The sequence below is a fragment of the Oncorhynchus mykiss genome, chromosome 12, assembly GCF_013265735.2.
Source record: "Oncorhynchus mykiss isolate Arlee chromosome 12, USDA_OmykA_1.1, whole genome shotgun sequence".
Taxonomy (NCBI): domain Eukaryota; kingdom Metazoa; phylum Chordata; class Actinopteri; order Salmoniformes; family Salmonidae; genus Oncorhynchus; species Oncorhynchus mykiss.
In genome coordinates, this window is record NC_048576.1 from 59,304,761 (window position 1) to 59,332,075 (window position 27,315).

The following is a 27,315-nucleotide window of genomic DNA, read 5'->3' on the forward strand; positions in this document are numbered from 1 at the left end:
TTCTTACTAAATCACAACCTTTGATTTGGAGGTGTTCAGAACAAGGTTAAGGGTAGGGAAAGCTTATTGGACACTAAGAAAGCTTTGTTGTAGAGTATTTAACACAAAATCCAGGGAGGGGCAGGCTGAGTATATGACTATCATCTGCATATAAATGGATGAGAGAGCTTCCTAATGCCTGAGCTAGGTTGTTGATGTAAATTGAGAAGAGCGTGGGGCCTAGGATTGAACCTTGGGTTACTCCCTTGGTTACTGGCAGTGGCTGAGACAGCAGATTTTCTGACTTTATACACTGCACTTTTTGAGAGGTAGTTAGCAAACCAGACCAAAGACCCTTCAGAGACACCAACACTCGACACAAGAATGGAATGGTCTACCGTATCAAAGCTTAGGCCAAGTCAATAAAAATAGCAGCACAATATTGCTTAGAATCAAGGGCAATGGTGGCCTCATTGAGGACTATTAAGGTTGCAGTGACACATCCATAACCTGAGCGGAAACCAGATTGATTACCAGAGATAATACTATAGACATCAAGAAAGCCAGTCAGTTGATTATTGAGAAGTTTTTCAACACTTTTGATAAACAGGGCAAAATAGAAACAGTTAGGATCAGCTTAATCTCCCCCTTTAAATGAAGGATGAACTGTGGCTGCCTTCCAAGCAATGGGAACCTCCCCAGAAAGGAGAGACAGGTTAAAATGTTTGGAGATAGGCTTGGCGATGATAGGGGCAACAACCTTAAAGAAGAAAGGGTCTAAGCCATCTGACCCAGATGTTTTTTTGGGGTGAGCTTCTCCTTTATCACCTCGGACTCAGTAACTGCCTGCAGTGAGAAACTTTGTAGCGGGGCAGGGGAAAAGAGGGAAAAACATCGGGGATAGTCACATTAGAAGGGGTGGGAGATGAGGAAATGTTGGACAGGCAAGGAGGCATGGCTGTGTTAAATAGGAATCCTGACTTAATGAAGTGGTAATTAAAGAGCTCCGCCATGTGCTTCTTGTCAGTAACAACCACATCATCAACAAGGGACATGGGCAGCTGTGAGGAGGAGGGTTTCTTCTCCAGGTCTTTAACCGTTTTCCAGAACTTCTTGGGGTTAGACCCACAGAGAGAGAACTGCTCCTTAAAGTAACTAACTTTGGCCTTCCCGGGTAACCTGAGTGCACTTATTTCTCATTTGCCTGTACGATAGCCAGTCAGCCTGATTATGCGTGTGCCGAGCCTTTCTCCAAATTCAATTCTTGAGGTGGAGTAACTCTGCAAGATCACGGTCGAACAAGGGCTGCTCCTGTTTTTAATTCTCATTTTTAACAATACCATTACCATTGAAAATATCAAAAAATAAGGTCCAAGCGTCTTCTACTGGGGTAGAAGAGAAAGAAAAGTAGGTGGGCTTGGATTCCGCAGCTACCTATTTGCTCAGAGTAGTCCTCTGCAAGCAAACAGTTGCAGTATACATAATGTGAAATCCATTCGAAATTGTGGAGAACCAGTTTTGAATAATGTAAACATGGTGGTTGGAAACCAGTGTTAGGCATTTCTACTCCTCAATGATTCCTAAATGAGTCACTAGATGTCCACCATCTCCCCTCTCCCCAGGTGAAGAAAGTGAAACTGTCCAAGGACGAGTCCCTGACTATCCTTGGCTATGGAGGGACGGGACCAGAACTCTTAGCCAATGAGACCCTAATGAGTGAGGGTCAGGTGATTCGAAGCTCAACCAATCAGGTGCAGATTTACTACCGCAGTCTCCGGCAGACCGATCATGGCATGTTCAGCCTACACTATCAAGGTAAATTCAGAGGGGCGTCTTTTCTTTTTCCAATAAAACTTTTCTGAGTCAGTAAAATGTTCTTATAAAAGGGTGCTGTCCACAACAACGAGTGGAAGCACACCATAACTGGAGGTTATTATTTTAGTTTAATAAAAAAAAAAAAATGAAACAGACATCTCATTTTTCGCATGAATGATAAAGGTATTCCATCCCAGTGAGCGCTTTGAGTGTGATGGTTTGTTCACATGTCATCCTGCCTTGTTTTGTGCAATTAATCTGTAGCTCTCTCTCTTTCCTCCATGTTTCTCACTCCCTTAATCTGTCCTACATGCAACAGCCTTCCTCCTCTCCTGCTCATTCCCTCTTTCTCCTGGGGGAGGGGGTGTGACAGTAACGGACATCCACCCCGGAGGCCAGGCCCACTTCCACTGTGACCCTGGCTTCCAGGTCAGGGGCCACGAGGTAGCCACCTGCTTGAACATGACTCAACCTCATTGGAGCTCTCCTGAACCTCAGTGTGTGGGTCAGTGTCCGCTACATTCTGACTGTAGAATCTTTGACCATGTCAATATGATTCAACAATTGTCTGTGTATCTGAAAATGTGTATCTGAAACTGAAACGTACAATGTAGCTTTGTTGTGGCCAGTATGGGTACTGTGAGCTCATGAGAAATTGTTTGTCCATGGAAGGCCCCACATCTCATACAGTTGAGGGAAGTGTTGATGTTTCTGTGGCTGGCCCCAATGCCAGTGTCCACACACATTGTGTATAACTGATGACTCTTGATTGTTCTTCCCAAATGTCAGCTGTGTCATGTGGAGGGTGGATCCGAAATGCGACCGTGGGTAGAATCTTCTCTCCGCCTCCTCCATCTGCGAGTAACCACAGCAACGGCAATAATCTGAGCTGCCATTGGCTACTGGAGGCCAGGGAGGGACACAGGCTTCACCTCCACTTTGAGAGGGTTGCGCTGGACGAGGATGATGATAAGTAAGTTAAGATGTTAAATGGGTAATCTGCGATTGGTACATCCATTTCTTTACTTTTAAATTCATGATATATACCTTTTAATCCTTGAAAAATATAATTTATAAATGCCTCATGAGCTTCAACTGTCTTACCCCATCAGCACCCAAAATATAACCTTGTTTTTACTTCTATGTAATTGTAAACAAACACTGTATAACGTCAAAACATGTAGAAGTCTCATGGATGGTCAGTCTATGAATTTGAGAGTGGTTACATTTCTCCAGCCCCATCCCTCAGCTATTTACCAAATCAGTGCCAGGGTGACAGCGGTGTTATTGTTTAAACTGCAGATTCAGCTGCTCAATTCTACATGAATAATGTAAAACTATTTTGATTTGTTGAACACTTCTTTTGGTTACTACATGATTCCATATGTGTTATTTCATAGTTTTGATGTCTTCACTATTATTCTACAATGTAGAAAATAATAAAAAATAAAGAAAACCCTTTGAATGAGTAGGTGTTGTAAAACCTTTGACCGGTACTGTAAGTATTCAGACCCTTTACTATGAGACTCGAAAATGAGCCGAGGTGCTTCCTGTTCCCATTGATCGTCCTTGAGATGTTTCTACAACTTGATTGGAGTCCACCTGTGGTAACTCAATTGATTAGACAGGATTCGGAAAGGCACACACTTGTCTATATAAGGTCAAACTGTTGACAGTGCATATCAGAGTAAATACCAGGCCATGAGGTCGAAGGAATTATCCATAGAGCAGATTGTGTTGAGGCACATATCTGGGGAAGGGTACCAAAAAATGCCTGCAGCATCGAAGGTCCCCAAGAAAACAGTGGCCTCCATCGTTCTTAAATGGAAGAAGTTTGGATCCACCAAGATTCTTCCTAGAGCTGGCCACACTGAGCAATTGGGGGAAAAGGGCCTTGGTCAGGGAGGTGACCTAGAACCCGATGTCACTCTGACAGAGCTCCAGAGTTCCTCTGTGGAAATGGGAGAACCTTCCAGAAGGAAAATCATCTCAGCAGCACTCAATCAAATCAGACCTTTTTGGTAGAGTGGACAGGCGAAAGCCACGCCTCAGTAAAAGGCACATGACAGCCCGCTTGGAGTTTGCCAAAAGGCACCTAAAGACTCTCAGGCCATGAGAAACAAGATTTTCTGGTCTGATGAAACCAAGATTGAACTTTTTTGGCCTGAATGCCAAGCGTCACATCTGGAGGAAACATGGCACCATCACCATGGTGAAGCGTGGTGGTGGCAGAATCATGCTGTGGGGATGTTTTTCAGCGGCAGGTACTGTGAGACTACCAGGATCGAGGCAAAGACAAACGGAGCAAAGTACAGAGAGATCCTTGATGAAAACCTGCTGTAGACCTCTTAGGACCTGAGACTACGGTGAAGGTTCAACTTCCAACAGGACAACGACCCTAAGCACACAGCCAAGACAACACAGGAGTGGCTTTGGGACAAGTCTCTAAATGTCCTTGAGTGGCCCAGCCAGAGCCCAAACTTAAACCCGATCAAACATTTCTGGAGAGACCTGAACATAGCTGTGCAGCAACTCTCCCCATCCAACCTGACAGAGCTTGAGAGGATCTGCAGAGAAGAATGGGAGAAACTCCCCAAATACAGGTGTGCCAAGCATGTAGCGTCATACCCAAGAAGACTCGAGGCTGTAATCGCTGGCAAAGGTGATTCAACAAAATTGCTGAGTAAAGGGTCTGAATACTTATGCACATTTAATATCAGTTAGGGGAGGGTTTTGCCGGCAGGGATGTCCTTGTCGGGGCGGCAGGGTAGCCTAGTGGTTAGAGCATTGGACCAGTAACCGAAAGGTTCATATCCCCGAGCTGACAAGGTACAAATCTGTCGTTCTGCCCCTGAACAGGCAGTTAACCCACTGTTCCTAGGCTATCATTGAAAATAAGAATTTGTTCTTAACTGACTTGCCTAGTTAAATAAAGGTAAAATAAAAAAAGAAAAATTGCGCACCAGCGACTTCTGTGGCAGGCCGGGCATAGTGCATGCTGACACGGTCGCCAGGTGTACGGTGTTTCCTCCGACATATTGGTTCAGCTGGCTTCTGGTTTAAGTGGGCATTGTGTCAAGAAGCAGTGCGGCTTGGTTCGGTTGTGTTTCAGAGGACGCACGGCTCTCGACCTTCACCTCTCCCAAGTCCGTACGGGAGTTGCAGCGATGAGACAAGACTGTTGCTACCAATTCGATACCACGAAATTGGGGAGAAATGGGGTAAAAAAAAATATGCAAATAAATAAATAGATTGATGAGGGAAAAAAATATTTAATCAATTTTAGAATAAGACTGCAACCTAACAAAATGTGGAAAAAGTCTGTACACTTTCCAAAGGCACTGTACTTCTCCACATGTATTTTGATACTGTTCAAGTTGTTTTGTGTTTTTGTCTATCCTCAAGGGCTCCCTCTAATTCCTGATTTAGGTTTTGACTATTGTCTAGCACAATAGCAAATTCCTGCTTCTGTTAATCTAATCTATGTGCACGCCCTTTGGATATCCCCAGTTTTTAATTCATTGCATCGTTCTTGTCTACTGCATTTTACATCGCAGGTCTCTATTTTTCTCTTTTTACATTTTCATCCGCTGCTGATAAAATGCCATGGTTAGGATGCCTGCATCTTGTGGTCTGGACTGTTCCAGTATTCCACACTACTATTGCATCCACACACTCTGGTTTTAAACTTCCCATCTACGCGATAATATGGACCAATTTTGTCCAATTTGGAATATTTTTCCCACCATTTATTTGGTTATTGATGCTGGTCATATGCCTTTTTTAGTGTATCTAATGCTTTGGTAACATTGTCCCATTCTACCCCTCCCACTCCGGGAGTCTCCTGGACTCTAGAAGCCATATGTTATTTTTGTCACCCTGTATAATGATAGGAGACAGGTGCAGGAATACGTAATAGGGGTTGGTTTTGTTTCTCCACCCAAAATAAAGTATGTCATGAAAATGATGGGGACGAAGCCTAAAACAAACACGTACTGTATATATATAACACAGGGATGTAACCCAAATAAAAGAGTGAGGTGTAAACCACTGACCTAAAACCTCTACTGAACAAACACGTAGCATGAAAGCCGATACAACAGAGCACAGGTACTCACAAGACCAATGGACATGGGACAATCGACAAGGACAATGGGGAACAGAGGGCACTTATATACACATACTAATCAGGGGGAATGGGATCCAGGTGTGCGTAATGAGACAAGACAGTCTGGGGTTGGTGGTAATGAATCCAGTTTAGTGACGTCTAGAAGGCCGGTGACTTAGACCTCCGGAGCTGGTGAACGGAATGAGCAGCATTACCAGGGGATCCGTGACAATTATTGACTCTGTGTCACCCCCCAATCTGTTAAGTAGTAACAGCTTAGCATGTGATTGGGTTTTTGTCCAATTTCTCAACATAAAATACCACTGTTCCCAACACTCCTCATTACCAAAATTACTCACAGTTCTCCTCCTATTTCCACCTAATCTGTCATGGTTCTCCGCCCCAATATGGCATGGACCAACCTCTCTCTTTATTGCTACAGTTACTACAGACGAATCATGTCAAACATTCATACACACACACCCTACAGCCTCACGGCCACCTCGGCTGGGCTTTCACCCCCCCTTATGGGTCTAGCAGGAAATCAACCCCACCCAGGATTTACCCCCTAGAATTTACCCTGCTCAGTGCTTACCTTCCGGGACATACCCTATGCATTATGGTGCTCGCAGGAACCAACCCACTCGGGATTTACTCCCTAGGACTTACCCTCCGCAGGGACTACCCTGCTCAGGCTTACCTTCCTAGACTTACCTCATACCATGAATCTACAACCAGTCGTTATATAATGAGACTACTGAATGAGCTCAAGCTTTCAAGGTCTGTGTCATATTATTGTTCAGCCTACGACTTTCATCTCCACAAGATGTCGGAATGATCGGTAACAGGTGTAGGAACTGTGCTTACCTTGATTCAGACTTTCCAGTTCTACTGTAAATCGTGGTGAATCCTGCCGACAACGCCAACTGTCGTCTGCAGAATCTAACGGACTAGTCAAAGCTCAAACCAAGTTTATTCACCCAATGGGTCAAACAGCTGAAAAGACAACAACAGGTTTCCGCCAGCACAAGTATTTATACCCTACTATTAGGCGCATTCTCCTCCTTGCACATCTAGACAGCTAATACAACTCTGTTGCTAGGCAGGAAGTTATGTGATGTGTGTAATAAAACTGTTCCTTCTCACTTCATCTGACCTGACCTGACCTTGGCCTACGTTCCTCACTAATCCACAGCTATCCAGCCTTATCAGTGACCACAACCAAGTGATTGCCTTTTCCCTCACTCAGTAACTTTCCAGACCGCTAGTTTTTATCCACCCTCCATTGACCCCACCATATACATTCCTTATACATGTACAGTGGGGCAAAAAAATAATTTAGTCAGCCACCAATTGTGCAAGTTCTCCCACTTAAAAAGATGAGAGAGGCCTGTAATTTTCATCATAGGTACACTTCAACTATGACAGACAAAATGAGAAAAAAAATCCAGATATCACATTGTAAGATTTTTAATGAATTTATTTGCAAATTATAGTCGTCTAATACGACTATCCCCGATGCATCTCCCTCTTTTTCCCCTGCCCCGCTACAAATTATCTCCCGAAAGGCAGTCACTGAGTCCGAGGTGCTCAAGGAGCTCCTGAAACTTGCCCCCCAAAAAACACCTGGGTCAGATGGTTTAGACCCTTCTTTAAGGTTGCTGCCGTTTTCATCGCCAAGCCTATTTCCAACCTTTTTAACCTGTTTCTCCTTTCTGGGGAGGTTCCCATTGCTTGGAGGGCATTTAAATGGGTAGACCAAGCTGATCCTAACTGTTATAGGTTTATTTCTATTTTGCCCTGTTTATCAAAAGTGTTGGAAATCTTGTCAATAATCAACTGATTGGCTTTCTTGATGTCTATAGTATTATCTCTGGTAAGCAATCTGGTTTCCGCCCAGGTTATGGATGCGCCACTGCAACCTTAAAGGTTCTCAATGATGCCACCATTGCCCTTGATTCTAAGCAATGTTGTGCTGCTATTTTTATTGACTTGGCCAAGGCTTTTGATACGGTAGACCATTCCATTCTTGTGGGCCGACTAAGGAGTGCACCAGAGGAGTACCCCAAGGCTTGATCCTAGGCCCCACACTCTTCTCAATTACATAGCTCAGGCAGTAGGAAGCTCTCTCATCCATTTATTTGCAGATGGTACAATCTTATACTTATACAATCTTAGCTTGCCCATCCCCGGAATTTGTGTTAAATGCTTTTCAACAAAGCTTTCTTAGTGTCCAACAAGCTTTTCTACCTTTAACCTTGTTCTGAATACCTCCAAAACAAAGGTCATGTGGTTTGGTAAGAAGAATGCCCCTCTCCCCACAGGTGTGATTACTACCTCTGAGGGTTTAGAGCTTGAGGTAATCTCATCCAAGTAGTATGGCTAGACGGTACGCTGTCCTTCTCTCAGCACATATCAAAGCTGCAGGCTAAAGTTAAATCTAGACTTAGTTTCCTCTATCGTCATCGCTCCTCTTTCACCCCACCTGCCAAACTAACCCTGATTCAGATGACCATCCTACCCATGCTAGATTACGGAGACATCATTTACAGATTGGCAGGTAAGGGTGCTCTTGAGTGCCTAGATGTTCTTTACCATTTGGCCATCAGGTTTTCCACCAATGCTCCTTATAGGACACATCACCTCACTCTATACTCTGTAAACTGGTCATCTCTGTATACCCTTCACAAGACCCACTGGTTGATGCTTATTTATAAAACCTTCTTAGTTCTCACTCCCCACTATCTGAGATATCTACTGCAACCCTCATCCTCCACATACAACACCCGTTCTGCATGTCACATTCTGTTAAAGGTCCCCAAAGCACACACATCCATGAATCGCTCGTCTTTTCAGTTCGCTGCTTCTAGCGACACTCAAACTGGACAGTTTTATCTCAATCTCTTCATTCAAAGACTCAATCATGGACACTCTTACTGACAGTTGTGGCTGCTTCTCGTGATGTATTGTTGACTCTTCTTTCTTGCCCTTTGTGTTGTTGTCTGTGCCCAATAATGTTTGTACCATGTTTTGTGTTGCTACAATGTTGTGTAGCTACCATGTTGTTGTCATGTTGTGTTGCTACCATGCTGTGTTGTCGTGTTGTCATTGTCATGTTTTCATGTGTTGTCCTCGGCCTCTCTTTATGTAGTGTTACTAGTCTCTCTTGTCGTGATGTGTGTTTTTTCCTATATTTATTTATTTATTTTTCATTTTTAATTCCAGCCCCCATCCTGCAGGAATCCTTTTGTTTTTTGGTAGGCCGTCATTGTAATTAATAATTTGTTCTTTACTGACTTGCCTAGTTCAATAAAGGTTAAATTAAATAAATAAATATGTCAGTCACTGACAGTCACTCAATTAGCCATGTCAGCTAACAATTTTTTGATTGGTAAGTTAGTCTAGCCAGCTATCTAAACTTGTTGAATGCTGACCAGGCATGCAGGGCACGTGCCCAGGGGCCCTGACCTACAGGGGGGTCCAATTGATTGTATTAGTAACTCTCATTCAGATATCATATTAACATGGCAGAAGTCATGGAAAATTTTGTGGAATTGCAGGAAATTAGTTATAAAAAGTGAACATTTTCTCTCTACCCTGTGGCAAAATGTGTAGAAGTGCAAAAAAACTGCTTTAACACTGCAGCATTTCTCTAAGCCCCATGACAAAATGTGTAGAATTGCCAGAAATATACTTTAAAAAATGTCTCTCCACCGTCAAGATGGGGCCAGTAAAATGTTTTGCCCGAGAGGTGGTGGGGCCACCCAAGCAAATCTCACGTAGGGCCCCCAAAAAGCTAGGGCCCTTTCTACTGGTATAATGCATTTAGTTAAGAGAGTTAACTAGTCTAACTGCACAGATAGATTGATTGCACAAATCAGTTGACTGATCAGTTGACTTGTAAATTATTTTAAAGAAGAGAGACACTGAAGCCCAACCCTGCAGGAACTGTGTTGGTGGGAGTGTTGCCGCCATGTTGCCATGTTGTCTCTCCACAGCTGACTGGCCGGTGCCCTGCAGTGATTCCTCCCTGAAGGGGTTTCCACCTTCCCTGGAGAATAGAGTTAGTAGGATGCTTTTGGATGACTTAGTGGATGTTCCTATTCTTGACCCTACTAAGCAGCCATGGAGGAACGTCACTCGCCGTGAAAGTTGAAAGCAGCAGCCTTTGGCAATAGGGGCCTCCTTGGCAGTGGTAAGCCCGGACCGGATACATACTTCAAACAGCTTCACCACCCTGGATCCAAAGGTTCCGGCGCCTTCGTCCCTGGGGACTTCCACTTCGAGATCAGATGCGGCGGTACCTGCATCTTTGTCCCATGTTCTGTCTTTCTCTCTGGTGGCTTCTACCTCGGTTTCAGATCTTCAGAGCTCCCACATTCATTGGGCCATGAGGGTATCTGGGCGAAAGAAAGTCCGGACCTCCTCAGCCATTTCATCAGCTTTCATCATCAGTAGCTCTATGGTGAGAAACATCTCGGTTCCCGGGGAAAAAACCCTGTGCTATCCCAGAGCATGAGTACAGGACATTACAAGGCTCTCTCCTACCATTCTCCGACAGCTGTTGGGGGCTGATGCTGTCGTAGTCCATGTTGGATTAAATGGCATTAGGAGGGCTAGCTCAGAACTGCTGAAAATTGATTTTGAAGAACTGATTCTGGCTCTGAAAGATTCCAAAAAGCGGCCAGTTATTTCAGGCTCGAAGCCATCACTGGGCCACGGCTGTGAAAGATTCAGCAGGCTACTGGTATTACACATCTGGCTAAAATACTACTGTAGATCTGCTGCATAGCTTTTATAGATAACTTTGACACCTTTTGGAAACAGAAGATGCTCTACAGGAATGACAGAGTCTATCCAAATCATCTTGGCTCCTGGACCCTGCCCACGGATTTCAAGGCTGCATTTAGACAATGACTTATCAGTAACTAAGCCCTGCTCAGATAATCCCTACCATTGTGTTGCTGAGTTGTCGTAGTGCTCTTGCAAATGTGCATTGTCCCAGGGGCGTTGGCAGTCATAATATGAGTAGCCTAATTTATGTCCTTCTAACTCCCCTCAATGCCTCTGTCAATCCTACAGCTATTGTATGCAGTAATCATGCGCCTATGAACCTGACTTATACTGTTAGCACTGAGGAGGATTGCCCCAGTAGGAAGTCCACTGTGTGCAATCAAGAATTCCAGAAAAGTGCTAAAAACAGCCCACATTAAACTGGTACCTTCAGACTAGTCTTGTGAGGTTTATGGGCGTTAAGGGCAAAACAACCGACAAGTACACTTCTGTTCAAAAGTTTGTTGTCACTAGGAAATGTCCTTGTTTTTGAAAGAAAATCAATATTTTTGTCCATTAAAATAACATCAAATTGATCAAATGCAGTGTAGATATTGTTAATGTTGTAGCCGGAAACGGCTGATTTTTAATGGAATATCTACATAGGCTTACAGAGGCCCATTATCAGCAACCAACACTCCTGTGTTCCAATGGCACGTTGTGTTTGCTAATCCAAGTTTATAATTTTAAAAGGCTAATTTATCATTAGACAACGTTTTTGTAATTATGTTAGCACAGCTGAAAACTGTTGTACTGATTAAAGAAGCAATACAACTTGCCTTCTTTAGACTAGTTGAGTATCTGGAGCATTTGTGGGTTCGATTTCTTCTGAAACTCGTCAATCTATTCTTGTTCTGAGAAATGAAGACTATTCCATGCGAGAAATTGCCAAGAAACTGAAGATCTCGTACAACTTTGTGTACTACTCCCTTCACAGAACAGCACAAGCTGTCACTAACCAAACTGTTTGGACGCTACATACATTTTTTATTATGCGAATTAGCATTCCCCCAGTCTAGCCAAACACCTAGGTATTTGTAGTTGTCCACATATTCTAAGTTTGAACCATCCAGAATAGTGATGCTGGACGGGCAGGTGCGGGCAGCGATCGGTTGAAGAGCATGCATTTAGATTTACTTGCATTTAAGAGCAGTTGGAGGCCACGGAAGGAGAGTTGTATGGCATTGAAGCTCGTCTGGAGATGAGTTAACACAGTGTCCAAAGAAGGGCCAGAAGTATACAGAATGGTGTTGTATGCGTAGAGGTGGATCAGAGAATCACCAGCAGCAAGAGCGACATCATTGATGTATACAGAGAAGAGAGTCGGCCCGAGAATTGAACCCTGTGGCACCCCCATAGAGACTGCCAAAGGTTTGGACAACAGGCCCTCTGATTTGACACACTGAACTCTATCAGATAACTATTACTTGCCTAGAGAGTTCTCAGCTATACTTTTCGTTGCTGTTTATTTACCACCACAGACAGATGCTGGCACTAAGACCGCACTCAGTGCAAACAGGAAACCACTCACCCAGAGGTGGCGCTCCTAGTGGCCTGAGACTTTAATGCAGGGAAACTTAAATCAGTTCTACCAAATCTCTATCAACATGTTAAATGTGCAACCAGAGGGAAAACAATTCTAGATCACCTGTACTCCACACAGAGAGACGCGTACAAAGCTCTCCCTCGCCCTCCATTTTGCAAATCCGACCACAACTCTATCCTACTGATTCCTGCTTACAAGCAAATATTCAAGCAGGAAGCACCAGTGACTCGGTCTATAAAAAAATGGTCAAATGAAGCAGATGCTAAACTACAGGACAGCTTTGCTATCACAGACTGGAACATGTTCCGGGACTCTTCCGATGACATTGAGGAATACACCACATCAGTCACTGGCTTTATCAATTAGTGCATTGAGGACATCGTCCCCACAGTGACTGTACGTACATATCCCAACCAGAAGCCATGGATTACAGGCAACATTCGCACTGAGCTAAAGGGTAGAGCTGCCGCTTTCAAGGTGCGGGACTCTAACCCGGAAGCTTACAAGAAATCCCGCTATGCCCTGCGACGAACCATCAAACAGGCAAAGCGTCAATACAGGGCTAAGATTGAATCATACTACACCGGCTCCGATGCTCGTCGGATGTGGCAGGGCTTGCAAACTATTACAGACTACAAAGGGAAGCACAGCCGCGAGCTTCCCAGTGACACGAGCCTACCAGATGAGCTAAATCACTTCTATGTTCGCTTCGAGGCAAGCAACACTGAGGCATGCATGAGAGCATCAGCTGTTCCGGACGACTATGTGATCACGCTCTCCGTGAGTAAGACCTTTAAACAGGTCAACATACACAAGGCTGCGGGGCCAGATGGATCACCAGGACGTGTGCTCCGGGCATGTGCTGACCAACTGGCAGGTGTCTTCACTGACATTTTCAACATGTCCCCGATTGAGTCTGTAATACCAACATGCTTCAAGCAGACCACCATAGTCCCTGTGCCCAAGATCACAAAGGCAACCTGCCTAAATGACTACAGACCCGTAGCACTCACGTCCGTAGCCATGAAGTGCTTTGAAAGGCTGGTAATGACTCACATCAACACCACTACTCTCTTTTCATCATATATGCATAGTCACTTTAACGATACCTACATGTACATACTACCTCAATAAGCCTGACTAACAGGTGTCTGTATATAGCTTGCTACTCTTTTTTTAAATTACTTTTTACTGTTGTTTTATTTCTTTACTTACAGTGCCTTGCGAAAGTATTCGGCCCCCTTGAACTTTGCGACCTTTTGCCACATTTCAGGCTTCAAACATAAAGATATAAAACTGTATTTTTTTGTGAAGAATCAAAAACAAGTGGGACACAATCATGAAGTGGAACGTCATTTATTGGATATTTCAAACTTTTTTAACAAATCAAAAACTGAAAAATTGGGCGTGCAAAATTATTCAGCCCCCTTAAGTTAATACTTTGTAGCGCCACCTTTTGCTGCGATTACAGCTGTAAGTCGCTTGGGGTATGTCTCTATCAGTTTTGCACATCGAGAGACTGAAATGTTTTCCCATTCCTCCTTGCAAAACAGCTCGAGCTCAGTGAGGTTGGATGGAGAGCATTTGTGAACAGCAGTTTTCAGTTCTTTCCACAGATTCTCGATTGGATTCAGGTCTGGACTTTGACTTGGCCATTCTAACACCTGGATATGTTTATTTTTGAACCATTCCATTGTAGATTTTGCTTTATGTTTTGGATCATTGTCTTGTTGGAAGACAAATCTCCGTCCCAGTCTCAGGTCTTTTGCAGACTCCATCAGGTTTTCTTCCAGAATGGTCCTGTATTTGGCTCCATCCATCTTCCCATCAATTTTAACCATCTTCCCTGTCCCTGCTGAAGAAAAGCAGGCCCAAACCATGATGCTGCCACCACCATGTTTGACAGTGGGGATGGTGTGTTCAGCTGTGTTGCTTTTACACCAAACATAACGTTTTGCATTGTTGCCAAAAAGTTCCATTTTGGTTTCATCTGACCAGAGCACCTTCTTCCACATGTTTGGTGTGTCTCCCAGGTGGCTTGTGGCAAACTTTAAACAACACTTTTTATGGATATCTTTAAGAAATGTCTTTCTTCTTGCCACTCTTCCATAAAGGCCAGATTTGTGCAATATACGACTGATTGTTGTCCTATGGACAGAGTCTCCCACCTCAGCTGTAGATCTCTGCAGTTCATCCAGAGTGATCATGGGCCTCTTGGCTGCATCTCTGATCAGTCTTCTCCTTGTATGAGCTGAAAGTTTAGAGGGACGGCCAGGTCTTGGTAGATTTGCAGTGGTCTGATACTCCTTCCATTTCAATATTATCGCTTGCACAGTGCTCCTTGGGATGTTTAAAGCTTGGGAAATCTTTTTGTATCCAAATCCGGCTTTAAACTTCTTCACAACAGTATCTCGGATCTGCCTGGTGTGTTCCTTGTTCTTCATGATGCTCTCTGCGCTTTTAACGGACCTCTGAGACTATCACAGTGCAGGTGCATTTATAGACTTGATAACACACAGGTGGATTTTATTTATCATCATTAGTCATTTAGGTCAACATTGGATCATTCAGAGATCCTCACTGAACTTCTGGAGAGAGTTTGCTGCACTGAAAGTAAAGGGGCTGAATAATTTTGCACGCCCAATTTTTCAGTTTTTGATTTGTTAAAAAAGTTTGAAATATCCAATAAATGTCGTTCCACTTCATGATTGTGTCCCACTTGTTGTTGATTCTTCACAAAAAAAATACAGTTTTATATCTTTATGTTTGAAGCCTGAAATGTGGCAAAAGGTCGCAAAGTTCAAGGGGGCCGAATACTTTCGCAAGGCACTGTACCTACACACACACCCACACACATACCTTTTTTTCGCACCATTGGTTAGAGCCTGTAAGTAAGCATTTCACTGTAAGGCCTGTTGTATTTGGTGCACATGACAAATAAACTTTGATTTGATTTGAGTGTGTGAACCAGGCTAGGCAGTCATTTTAGAACCAAGGCTGTTGAGTCTGCCGATAAGAATGTGGTGATTCACAGAGTCGAAAGCCTTGGCCAGGTCGATGAATACGGCTGCACAGTAATGTCTCTTATTGATGGCGGTTATGATATTGTTTAGGACCTTGAACGTGGCTGAGGTGCACCCATGACCAGCTCTGAAACCAGATTGCATAGCGGAGAAGGTACGGTGGGATTCGAAATGGTCGGTGATCTGTTTGTTAACTTGGCTTTCGAAGACCTTAGAAAGGCAGGGTAGGATAGATTTAGGTCTGTAGCAGTTTGGGTCTAGAGTGTCTCCCCCTTTGAAGAGGGGGATGATTGCGGCAGCTTTCCAATCTTTATGAATCTCAGACGATACGAAAGAGAGGTTGAACAGGCTAGTAATGGGGGTTGCAACAATTTTGGCAGGTAATTTTAGAAAGAGAGGGTCCAGATTGTCGAGGCCGGCTGATTTGTAGGGTCCAGATTTTACAGCTCTTTCAGAACATCAGCAATCTGGATTTGGGTGAAGGAGAAATGGGGAGGCTTGGGCGAGTTGCTGTGGGGGGTGCAGTGCTGTTGACCGTGGTAGGGATAGCCAGCTGGAAAGCATGGCCAGCCGTAGAAAAATGCTTATAGAAATTCTCAATTATTGTAGATTTTTCGGTGGTGACAGTGTTTATTAGCCTCAGTGCAGTGGACAGCTGGGAGGAGCTGCTCTTATTCTCCATGGACTTTACAGTGTCCCAGAACTTTTTTGAGTTTGTGCTACAGGATGCAAATTTCTGTTTGAAAAAGCTAGCCTTAGCTTTCCTAACTGCCTGTGTATATTGGTTCCTAACTTCCCTGAAAAGTTGCATATCACGGGGGCTATTCAATGCTAATGCTGTACGCCACAGGATGTTTTTGTGCTGGTCATGGGCAGTCAGGTCTGGATTGAGCCAAGGTCTATATCTGTTCCTGGTTCTACATTTTTTGAATGGGGCATACTTATTTAAGATGGTGAGGAAGGCACTTTTAAAGAATAACCAGGCATCCTCTACTTACAGGATGAGGTCAATATCCTTCCAGGATAACCGGGCCAGGTCGATTAGAAAGGCCTGCTGGCTGAAGTGTTTTAGGGATCGTTTGACAGTGATGAGGGGTTGTCGTTTGACCGTAGACCCATTACAGATGCAGGCAATGAGGCAGGGATCGCTGAGATCTTGGTGGAAAACAGCAGAGGTGTATTTGGAGGACAAGTTGGTTAGGAGGATATCTGTGAGGGTGCCCGTGTTTACGGATTTGGGGTTGTACCTGGTAGGTTCATTGATAATTTGTGTGAGATTGAGGGCATCAATCTTAGATTGTAGGATGGCCGGGGTGTTAAGCATGTCCCAATTTAGGTCACCTAGCAGAACGAGCTCTGAAGATAGATGGGGGCAATCAATTCACATATGGTGTCCAGGGCACAGCTGGAGGCAGAGGGTGGTCTATAGCAAGTGGCAACGGTGAGAGACTTGTTTCTGGAAAGGTGGATTTTTAAAAGTAGAAGCTTGAATTGTTTGGGTACAGACCTGGATAGTTAGAACTCTGCAGGCTATCTCTGCAGTAGATTGCAACTCCACCCACTTTGGCAGTTCTATCTTGTTGGAAAATGTTATAGCTAGGGATGGATTTTTCAGGGTTTTGAGGGTCTCCCTAAGCAAGGACATCCGGGTGGGCAGAGTGTGCTAAAGCAGTGAATAAAACAAACTTAGGGAGGAGGCTTCTAATGTTAACATGCATGAAAACAAGGCTTTTACAGTTACAGAAGTCAACAAATGAGAGCACCTGGGGAATAGGAGTGGAGCTAGCTAGGCACATCACCAGAGGAACAGAGGAGGAGTATGATAAGGGTACGGCTAAAGGCTATAAGAAATGGTCGTCTAGTACGTTCGGAACAGAGAGTAAAAAGAGCAGGTTTCTGGGCGCGATAGAATAGATTCAAGGCATAATGTACAGAAAAAGGTATGGTAGGACGTGAATACATTGGAGGTAAACCTAGGCATTGAGTGATGATGACAGAGATATTGTCTCTAGAAACATTTAAACCAGCTGATGTCACTGCATGTGTGGGAGGTGGAACTAAAGGGTTGGCTAAGGCATATTGAGCAGGGCTAGAGGCTCTACAGTGAAATAAGACAATAATCACTAACCAGAACAGCAATGGACAAGGCATATTGACATTAGGGAGAGGCATGCGTAGCCGAGTGATCATAGGGGTCCAGTGAGTAGTTAGGCTGGCTGGAGACACGGCGATTCAGACAGCTAGCAGGCCGGGGCTAGCAAGCTAGCAGAAGGGCCTTAGAGGGACGTCGTGATGGGAGAAGTCTGTTATAGCCTCCTCATGCGGAGTCTCCTCGTGCGGTTACGTCGATAGACCAGTCATGAGGGATTCGTAGGGTTCCGTGTAGCAAAGGGGTCCAGTCCAATTGGCAAAATAGGTAGAGTGGCACAATAAATTGGCCGATGGATCTCTTCAGCTAACAGTCCAATATGCTCTAGACAGCTAGCGGGCTGCGGCTAGCAGGCTAGCAGATGGGCATTCAGGGGACGTCACGACGGAGGGGTCTGTTGGAGAAAAAACAACAATGTGCTACCACAATCCTATTTCAGAGTAAACAAATGAACAACTGCACGTTTATAGGGATGGACATTCAACATGTGCGGAACTTACACGAATGACTGATGATTGGCTGAGAGAAATTGATAATAAAACGTTTGTGGGGTCTGTTTTATCAGACTTCAGTGTAGCTTTTGACATTTTTGATCATAATCTGCTGCTGGAAAAACATATATGTTATGGCTTTACATCACTGCTATATTGTGGATCAAGTGTTACCTGTCTAACAGAACACCCCGGGGGGTGTTCTTTAATGGAAGCCTATCCAACATAATCCAGTTAGAGTCAGGCATTCCCCAGAGCAGCTGTCTAGGACCCTTACTTTTTTTCAATCTTTACTAATGGCCTGCCACTAGCTGTGCGTAAAGAATGTGTGTCTATGTATGCTGATGACCCAACACTATACACGTCAGCTATCACAGCACATGAAATCACTGCAACACTTAACAAAGAGCTGCTGTCAGTTTCAGAATGGGTGGCAAGAAATAAGTTAGTCCTACATATTTCAAAAACTAAAAGTATTGTATTTGGGACACATTCACTAAACACTAAACCTGGTCCAAACATATTGATGCAACAGTAGCTAAGATGGGGAGTGGTCTGTCCATAATAAAGTGCTGCTCTGCCTTCTTAAGAACGCTATCAACAAGGCAGGTCCTACAGGCCCTAGTTCTGTCGCACCTTGACTACTGTCCAGTCGTGTAGTCAGGCGCCACAAAGAGGGACCTCAGAAAATTACAACTGGCCCAGAACAGGGCAGCACGCCTGGCCCTTAAATTTACACGGACAGCTAACATTAATAATAGGAATGTCAATTGACCATATCAAAGATAAGATTGACCTTATCACTATTTGTATTTGTGAGAAGTATTGACATGTTGAATGCACTGAGCTGTCTGTTCAATCTACTAGCACACAGCTCAGACACCCATGCATACCCCACAAGACATGCCACCAGAGGTCTCTCACAGTCCCCAAGTCCAGAACAGACTATGGGAGGCGCACAGTACTACAAAGAGCCATGACTACATGGAACTCTATTCCACATCGCGTAACTTGTGCAAGCAGTAAAATCTGATTAAAATACACCTTGTGGAACAGCGGGGACTGTGAAGAGACACTTGCACAGGCAGACACATGCATACATGCACGATAACATACGCACAACACACACACGTACACAGATTTTTTGTTGTAGATATGTGGTAGTAGAGTAGTGTCCTTGGCAGCGGCTAATGGGGATCCATAATAAATACAAATACAAATAAAATGATTAAACGTCTTGAAGGAATAACCTCTCTCCCTTCACTCTTCTTTTCTCCCTTCTTTCCTTCCTTTTAACTTTCTTTCCTTTCTACCGTCCTTCCTTCCTACCCGATATTCTTACTCCCTCTGCCCTTCATTCTCCCCTTTCTCCCCACCTTCCGCCTCTCTACTCTTCTTTCTTTCCCTTTATCCTTTCTTCTCCCTCTTTGTCAGGCTGATTGTGCGCAGCGGAAACAACTCCATGTCTCCCCTGCTCTTTGACTCAGACCTGGACGACGTGCCAGAGCGTGGCATCGTGAGCGAGGGCTCCATACTCTACCTGGAGCTCACGGCCGACTCCTCTTCCATCCCGTTACTACTAGCTCTGCGCTATGAGGGTGAGACCTTAAAATGCTCCCAGCATCAGTACACACAGTTTCTCTTGTCTCTTTCTCACTCTTATTTGTAATTGACTGTGATATGACAATAATACAGACACTGCTGCTTGCTTTAGTTTAGGGCTGTCCCCGACAAAAAAAAAAACACTTTTGGGGTCGATCGAGAGTCGTTGTGTTCTTTCGACCAATAGATGGGTCAAAATGTTTAAACTTGTTTTTCCATATATGTGTTTGAATAAAACCAATTACGTATGCACTGAGCTTGTCTGATGGTTTAAGCACACTGTTTGATTAAGTCACACAAATGACTCAAGAAAGAGCCCAATGGTCACACTGTTAAAATTGACAGTGAGTGTCTGTGTGACTGGCGCAAGTTGTCTCGCTCTCCTCACATGCATGTGACCAATAGGGCCTGACCTATAGCCCACCATAATCGCATCAATAAATTGGTTATAACAAACTCCGAACAAAGTAATGTCAACAGCAAAATGGAGGCAGAGGACGTAAAAAAGAAACACGAAATGGGCGAATGTTTAGTTGCTTTGGAGGGAAAGGGGAAGTCAGATCTGTAGAAGACATTTGACTTAGCTTTGGAAACTACTGAAGATCAAGAAAAAGGAGTGTATTGGAGCAAGTGTTACGTTAGTATTGTGTGTGCCAAACAGTTGCTGTTTTTTCAGAACAGTGTAAACAACACCAAATAAATACATGTACCAGAGAGTCTGTTCTAACACAAAATAAATAATATACAGCCTTTATTACAGCAGACAAAAAATAGTTGCATGCATTCTTGAATTACGGTACAGTCGTCCCCGGGGCGGAGTGGTCAATCCCACAGTCATATGATCGGTGCGGCAGCAGAGAAGTGGCCTGGGCCTTACTGAACACCTCCCGGGGGTCCTGGTACGACCCGGGCGGGGCAGACTGTGCTGACTTCAGGCCATGAGCTTGGCAGAATGGGCTCCAGCCCATGATGGCACCAGTCAATGAAGGGATTGTGTTGCTGGAGCCAGGAGAATCCAAATACCCTGGGAACCTGAGGAGACTTAATGAGCAGGAACTGGATCATTTCGCTTTGGTTCCCTGACACACCTAAGTTGATGGGGGTGGTATTGTGGGTGACCCGGCCTATAGAGTGCCCGTCCAGTGCTCTAACGTCCATGGGAATGGATAGGGGCTGGGTGGGGATATCCAGCTCGGAAGCCAAGGTAGCGTCCATAAAGCTCTCAACGGCCCCAGAGTCAATGAGTACCCAGAGAGATTTCGACTGGTTCCCCCACAGCAACATGGAATGAAAGGAGGTGCAAGTAAAGGGAGAGGAAAAGTTATGCGTATGGCCCGCCAAAGTACTCACTCCTACCGGTAAGCCTGGTCTTTTAGTGGACAGGTGGAGACGAAATGGCCAGTAGTCCCGCAATACAGGCAGCTCTTAGTGTGAAGCCTGTATAGCTGTTCAGCTGGAGACAGCCTAGTTCTGCCTAGTTGCATGGGCTCAGGAAGAGGTAAATTGTCAGTCTTTGGAGGCCCTTGGGGGAACACAGGTAGTCTCGGGTTCTCTCGACAACGGAGCCATCGGGGACTTCCGGGATACCTTGGAGGCGAGGTGGAATCCATGGACGGGCGGGCAAAATCGAATCTCCTCTCCTTCTGTTGTTCCTGTAGTCGTCCATCAATCTGAATGGTCAAGGCGATGAGCGAGTCGATATCCGTCAGTAGCTCTTTTACTTCCTCCGATATGCTGTGCAGGAACATGTCGGACAGTGCGTCCAGGTTCCAGGCACTCTCAGCTGCCAACGTGCGTATTTCCATTATGTAGTCTGCCACACTGCGGGAGCCTTGCCAAAGCTGGAGTAACTTCCGGGAAGCCTCTTTCCCAGACAATGCAGCATCGAAAACTTTATTTTCCTTTGCCACAGACTGAAGCATATGGCCGAATGTTGTTCCCATACTGCCGTAGCTCAGGCCAGAGCCCTCCCGGACATCAGCGTGATGAGCTACACTATCTTATTTATAATACAGGGGCAGGCAAATTACAGGTCAAAGGCAGGCAGGGGTCAGTAGTCCAGAGAAGGTGCAAAGGGTCCAGAGCGGCAGGCATTCTCAGGGTCAGGGCAGACAGGCGTCAATAATCCAATGAGGTGGGGCAAGGTATTGAATAGCAGGCAGGCTCAGGGTCAGGGCAGGCAGAAACAACAAAAACAAGAATGACTAGGAAACAGGAGCAAGAAACAGACAGGAGCCGGGTACTATTTAATGAAGCTGCCAGTTGAGGACTTGTGAGATGTCTGTTTCTCAAACTAGACACTAATGTACTTGTCCTCTTGCTCAGTTGTGCACCGGGGCCTTCCACTCCTCTTTCTATTCTGCTTAGAGCCAGTTTGCACTGCTCTGTGAAGGGGGTAGTACACAGCATTGTACGAGATCTTCAGTTTCTTGGCAATTTCTCACATGGAATTGCCTTAATTTCTTAGAACAAGAATAGACTGAGTTTCAGAAGAAAGTATTTGTTTCTGGCATTTTGAGCCTGTAATCGAACCCACAAATGCTCCAGATACTCAACTAGTCTAAAGAAGGCCAGTTTTATTGCTTCTTTAATCAGTACTACAGTTTTCAGTTGTGCTAACATAATTGCAAAAGGGTTTTCTAATGATAAATTAGCCTTTTAAAATGATAAACTTGGATTAGCTAACACAACGTGCCATTGGAACGCAGGAGTGATGGTTGCTGAAAATGGGCCTCTGTAAGCCTATGTAGATATTCCATAAAAAATCAGCCGTTTCCGGCTACAATTGTCATTTACAACATTAACAATGTCTAAACTGTATTTCTGATCAATTTGATGTTATTTTAATGGACATTTTTTTTTGCTTTTCCTTCAAAAACAAGGACATTTCCAAGTTACCCCAAACTTTTGAACGGTAGTGTACATAATATAACCATTTACAATTTCAGTATCACATGTCTTAGAGTGATGGACTGTGCCATTCCTGTGGTGTCCGCAATGGATTAGTCCACTGAGACAGGCGTGAATCAGGTGTGAATCATGTGCACCATGAAAAAATAAATAACATTGCGACTGCTCAACTAAAGAAATCTCGGTCGACCAACAGCCTATCAACCAAACAATCGACCGGTTGACTAAATGCGGTCAACCCTTCTTTAATTAATCTTATATTATGCATTTTCCTACTTCTCTCCTCATATTAACACGTGCACACTGTTTTATCTCTCTCGCTCTCTCTCAGCCTTTGACGGGGAACACTGTTATGAGCCCTACTTGCCCCATGGGAATTTCAGCGGCAGTGACATCACCTTTCCGTTGGGCACCACAGTCACCTTCTCCTGCTCCCCGGGCTTTGTCATGGAGCAGGGCTCTGGGGTCATTGAGTGTGTGGACCAAAGCGATCCACACTGGAATGAGAGCGAGCCTGTGTGTAAAGGTAATACTATTGAATACTACCATTACATTATGATCATTTGTTTATAAAGCCCCTTTCATTCACTAAACTAAAAACTAAAGACAATAATACAAGTAATGTTACAATAACTTTTTTCCTGTGCTACTACCTCACATCCTCTCTTCCCACCCCCTCTCAGCTTTGTGTGGGGGAGAGTTGACCGATCCCTCCAGTACTGTTCTGTCCCCCGATTGGCCACAGAGCTACTCCAAGGGGCAGGACTGTGTGTGGCAGATCCATGGCAATGAGGAGAAGCGCATCGAACTGGACATCCAGATGTGAGTTTGGCCCCACCAACACCCAACAAGCATAATTCTGGTCTTTGAAGCTGTGGTTGAAGCATTTGGGAGAGGGAATTGTTCTCCTTTAATTTTCCCATGCCTCTTTTGCTTCTGAAACCTCACTGCATAACATGAGCGCTCCCTTTGCATAGTTTTTTTCCCACACCACACAAGAGGTCCATATGATGGAGGTAGAACTCAAAATAAGCATGTTTATTTAGAAACGTGCATGTTTTGTAAGGAATATACTTGAGGTATAAAATGTAGGTCGAACAATGTGAGCCTTGCGTTTCGCTGCTTCACTGATGGCTACTTCCGTGGCTGGTGTAGCGACGTCTTTTTGATTATAATGGGTGCATTTCAACTGTGACTGACAGACATAAAAAAAACTGATGTGATGCTTCCAGTGAAGTTTTTATTGTAAGGATTAAAAATGACAATGTTTGTGAGAAGCTACGTTTTATGACATTTTATGATTCCATTTGAAGTGACATTGTGTTTTAAAGGGAAAGTTGTTTTCCTCTCCATGTATTTTGTCGCTCTCAAAGTTTGAATATCCGCCACAACGACGTTCTCACCATATTCGATGGTCACGACCTCATGTCCCATGTGATTGGCCAGTACCTGGGGTCACGAGAACGTTTCCAGGTCGTGTCAGGTGGTTCTGAGGTCACTATTCAGTTCCAGAGTGACCCTGACGACTCCTCATTTATTCTCAGCCAGGGGTTCCTTATTCACTACCGTGGTACGTACACATACAGAACTTTTAAATACAGAGCATTACATACACATAAACGACATGATATGCAAAACATTGATTGCCCATACATGACATCACACAAATACAAAATCTACATTTTCCTGGCATATATTCAGTGACGCAAAATGTTAATAACTTTGTAGATATAATATGAACAGACAATACGATTACATATTCTACCTCAATTGTGTGTTCTACACAATATATTTAAATCTGAATGTTCTGTAACATTATATCCTCCTGAACAAGCACCTGGTTTATCCTACATCTGATGACATCTTCTTTTTCATCCAGAGGTAGAGCCTAATGACACCTGCCCTGCCCTCCCTCAAATCGAATTTGGCTGGATTAGCTCCTCCCACACCTCTCCCGTGAGGGGAAGTGTGTTGACCTATCAGTGCCAACCGGGGTATGACATCAGTGGCTCTGACATCATCACTTGCCAATGGGATCTTTCCTGGAGCAACAGCCCACCCACCTGCATCAAAGGTGAGCTAAAGTGCGTTCCTGCCCGACTACATTGCTGACGCATGCCAGATCATATATTATAGCAATCTGGTGCCCAACGGCACAGTCAATGTGGCATGCATTCATTGGTTGATGCAATGTAACAGCTGAGTAGGGGAACACAACCCTATACTTCAAACAACACTTCGGATGTGTTTGAGAGCCTCAATTTGACTGTTGCACATCACCGACTGAGCATACTAGCTGATTTACAAATCACTTTACATCTTAGAGGTTGAGTAAGACCTAGATTCAATCAGATCGAGCATTAACTGGCGATAGCCAAAACCGGCATAGCTGATGTTATGGTGGTGTCGGAGGTGGAACTGCATTGGAGCTTTCAAATAAGTGAGCAGCTGCTCTTGATCATTGTCACAAAGCCTCACCCGTCTCACATGTTAGAAGTTCAGAACGAGAAAGTGTAGGCTATATAGAAATAATGACGCTCAAATAAAAAATAATTGAAATAATGAGGATTTCTCTCAGCCTAATCAAGGTGTAGATTACATCTCATATTCCAGTGTTCGACCTTGTAAGCAAGGCTACATGGGATTTATCTTAATGCGACTCTGAGCAGCCAATGGCAATGTCCGCTTTAGGTAGAATACCAGGAGCCGTTTGTAGATTTGACAGCTCTAACGCAGTTCCACCTCCGACACCGCCAAAACAACCACTATGCAGATGTTGGCTAAATTGAATAGAGCCTTTGTAGGAAACACCATACACCCGGCGACAGTGTCAATGTGCACTGCACCCGGCCCGCCACAGGAGTCGCTAGTGCTCGATGGGACAAGGACATCCCTGCCGGCCAAACCCTAACCCGGACTATGTTGGGACCATAGGTCTCCTAGTCGTGGCTAGCTGTGACAGAGCCTGGACTCTAACCCAGAATCTCTAGTGGCACGTGACGATGCAGTGCCTTAGACCACTACGCCACTTGGGAGGCCCCGAAGTGTATAATTATTATACTTCTTAAAAACGTTTTAATCCATTTTCGTTGTTAGATATGTGGAAATATACAGTGCATTCGGAAAGTATTCAGACCCCTTCACTTTTTCCATATTTTGTTATGTTACAGCCTTATTCTAAAATATATATATTTTTAAATCCTCATAAATCTACACACAATACCCCATAATGACAAAGCGATTTTTTTGCAAATGTATTACGAATAAAAACAGAAATACCTTATTTACATAAGCATTCAGAACCTTTGTCATGAGACTCGAAATTGAGCTCAGGTGCATCCTGTTTCCATTGATCATCCTTGAGATGTTTCGACAAATTGATTGGAGTCCACCTGTGGTATCAGATATGAATGTAAGACCGAGATGCAGACCACTTTGGATAACGAATAGTTTAATAATCCCAAAGGGACAGGCAAATAGACAGGTCAGGGCAGGCAGGGGTCAATAGTCCAGAGAAGTGGGGGAAAGGTACAGGACGGCAGGCAGGGTCGGCGGCAGGCAGAGTGGTCAGGCAGGTGGGAAGGTCAAGGGTCGAAGCCAGGAGGGCGAGAAAAAGAGAGATTGGGGGGAAAGCAGGAGCTGAGACAAAACGCTGCTTGGCTTGAACAAACAAGACAAACTGGCACAGACAGACAGAAAACACAGGTATAAATACACAGGGGATAATGGGGAAGATGGGCGACACCTGGAGTGGGGTGGAGACAATCACAAAGACACGTGAAACAGACCAGGGTGCGATGTGTGGTAAATTCTATTAATTGGACATGATTTGGAAAGGCACACACCTGTCTATATAAGGTCCCACAATTGACAGTGCATGTCAGAGCAAAAACCAAGCCATGAGGTCGGAGAAATTGTCTGCACAGATCTGGCAAAGGGTAGCAAAAAATGTCTGCAGCATTAAAGGTCAACAATAACACAGTGGTCTCCATCATTCTTAAATGGAAGAGGTTTGGAACCACCAAGACTCTTCCTAGAGTTGCCACCCGGCCAAACTGAGCAATCGGGGAGAAAAGCCTTGGTCAGGGAGGTGATCAAGAACACAATGGTCACTCTGACAGAGCTCCAGAGTTCCTCTTTGGAGATGGGAGAACCTTCCAGAAAAGGACAACCATCTCTGAAAAACTCCACCAGTCAGGCCTTCATGGTAGAGTGGCCAGATGGAAGCCACTGTTCACTAAAATGCACATGACAGCCTGCTTGGAGTTTGCCAAAAGGCACATAAAGGACAATCAGACCATGAGAAACAAGATTATCTTGTCTGATGAAACAAATATTTAACTGTTTTGCCTGATAGCCAAGTGTCTGGCTCATCACCTGGCTAATACTATCTCTACGGTGAAGCATGGTGGTGGCAGCATCATGATGTGGGTTTGTTTTTCAGCGGCAGAGACTAAGAGACTTGTCAGAATCGAGGAAAGATGAACAGAGAAATGTAGAGATTCTTGAGGAAAACCTGCTTAAGAGCTCAGACCTCAGACTGGGGTAAAGGTTCACCGTCCAACAGGACAACAACCCTAAGCACAGAGCCAAGACAAAGCAGGAGTGGCTTCGGGACAAGTCTCTTAATGTCCATGAGTGACCAAGACAGAGTCCGGACTTGAATCTGATCGAACATCTCTGGAGAGCCCTGAAAAGAGCTGTGCAATGACGCTCCCCATCCAACCAGACAGAGGTTGAGAGGATCTGCAGAGAAGAATGGGATAAACTCCAAGTGCAGGTGTGCCAAGCTTATAGCGTCATACCCAAGAAGACTCGAGGCTGTAATCGCTGCCAAAGGTGCTTCAACAAAGTACTGG

At 44.5% G+C, this 27,315-nt stretch overlaps 1 protein-coding gene across 5 annotated transcripts in view; it reads left to right on the top strand.

Moving 5' to 3' along the window:
• Window positions 1–27,315, top strand: part of sez6l2 (seizure related 6 homolog (mouse)-like 2) — a 109,753-nt gene that overhangs the window by 71,407 nt on the left and 11,031 nt on the right. For all 5 annotated transcript variants that reach the window (XM_036937902.1, XM_036937900.1, XM_036937904.1 and 2 more), the window contains 8 exons: window positions 1,602–1,794; window positions 2,114–2,299; window positions 2,584–2,767; window positions 19,379–19,542; window positions 22,788–22,982; window positions 23,140–23,278; window positions 23,830–24,026; window positions 24,336–24,530. In XM_036937902.1, the coding sequence (XP_036793797.1) occupies window positions 1,602–1,794; window positions 2,114–2,299; window positions 2,584–2,767; window positions 19,379–19,542; window positions 22,788–22,982; window positions 23,140–23,278; window positions 23,830–24,026; window positions 24,336–24,530 (1,453 nt within the window). The remainder of the gene's footprint in view (window positions 1–1,601; window positions 1,795–2,113; window positions 2,300–2,583; window positions 2,768–19,378; window positions 19,543–22,787; window positions 22,983–23,139; window positions 23,279–23,829; window positions 24,027–24,335; window positions 24,531–27,315) is intronic.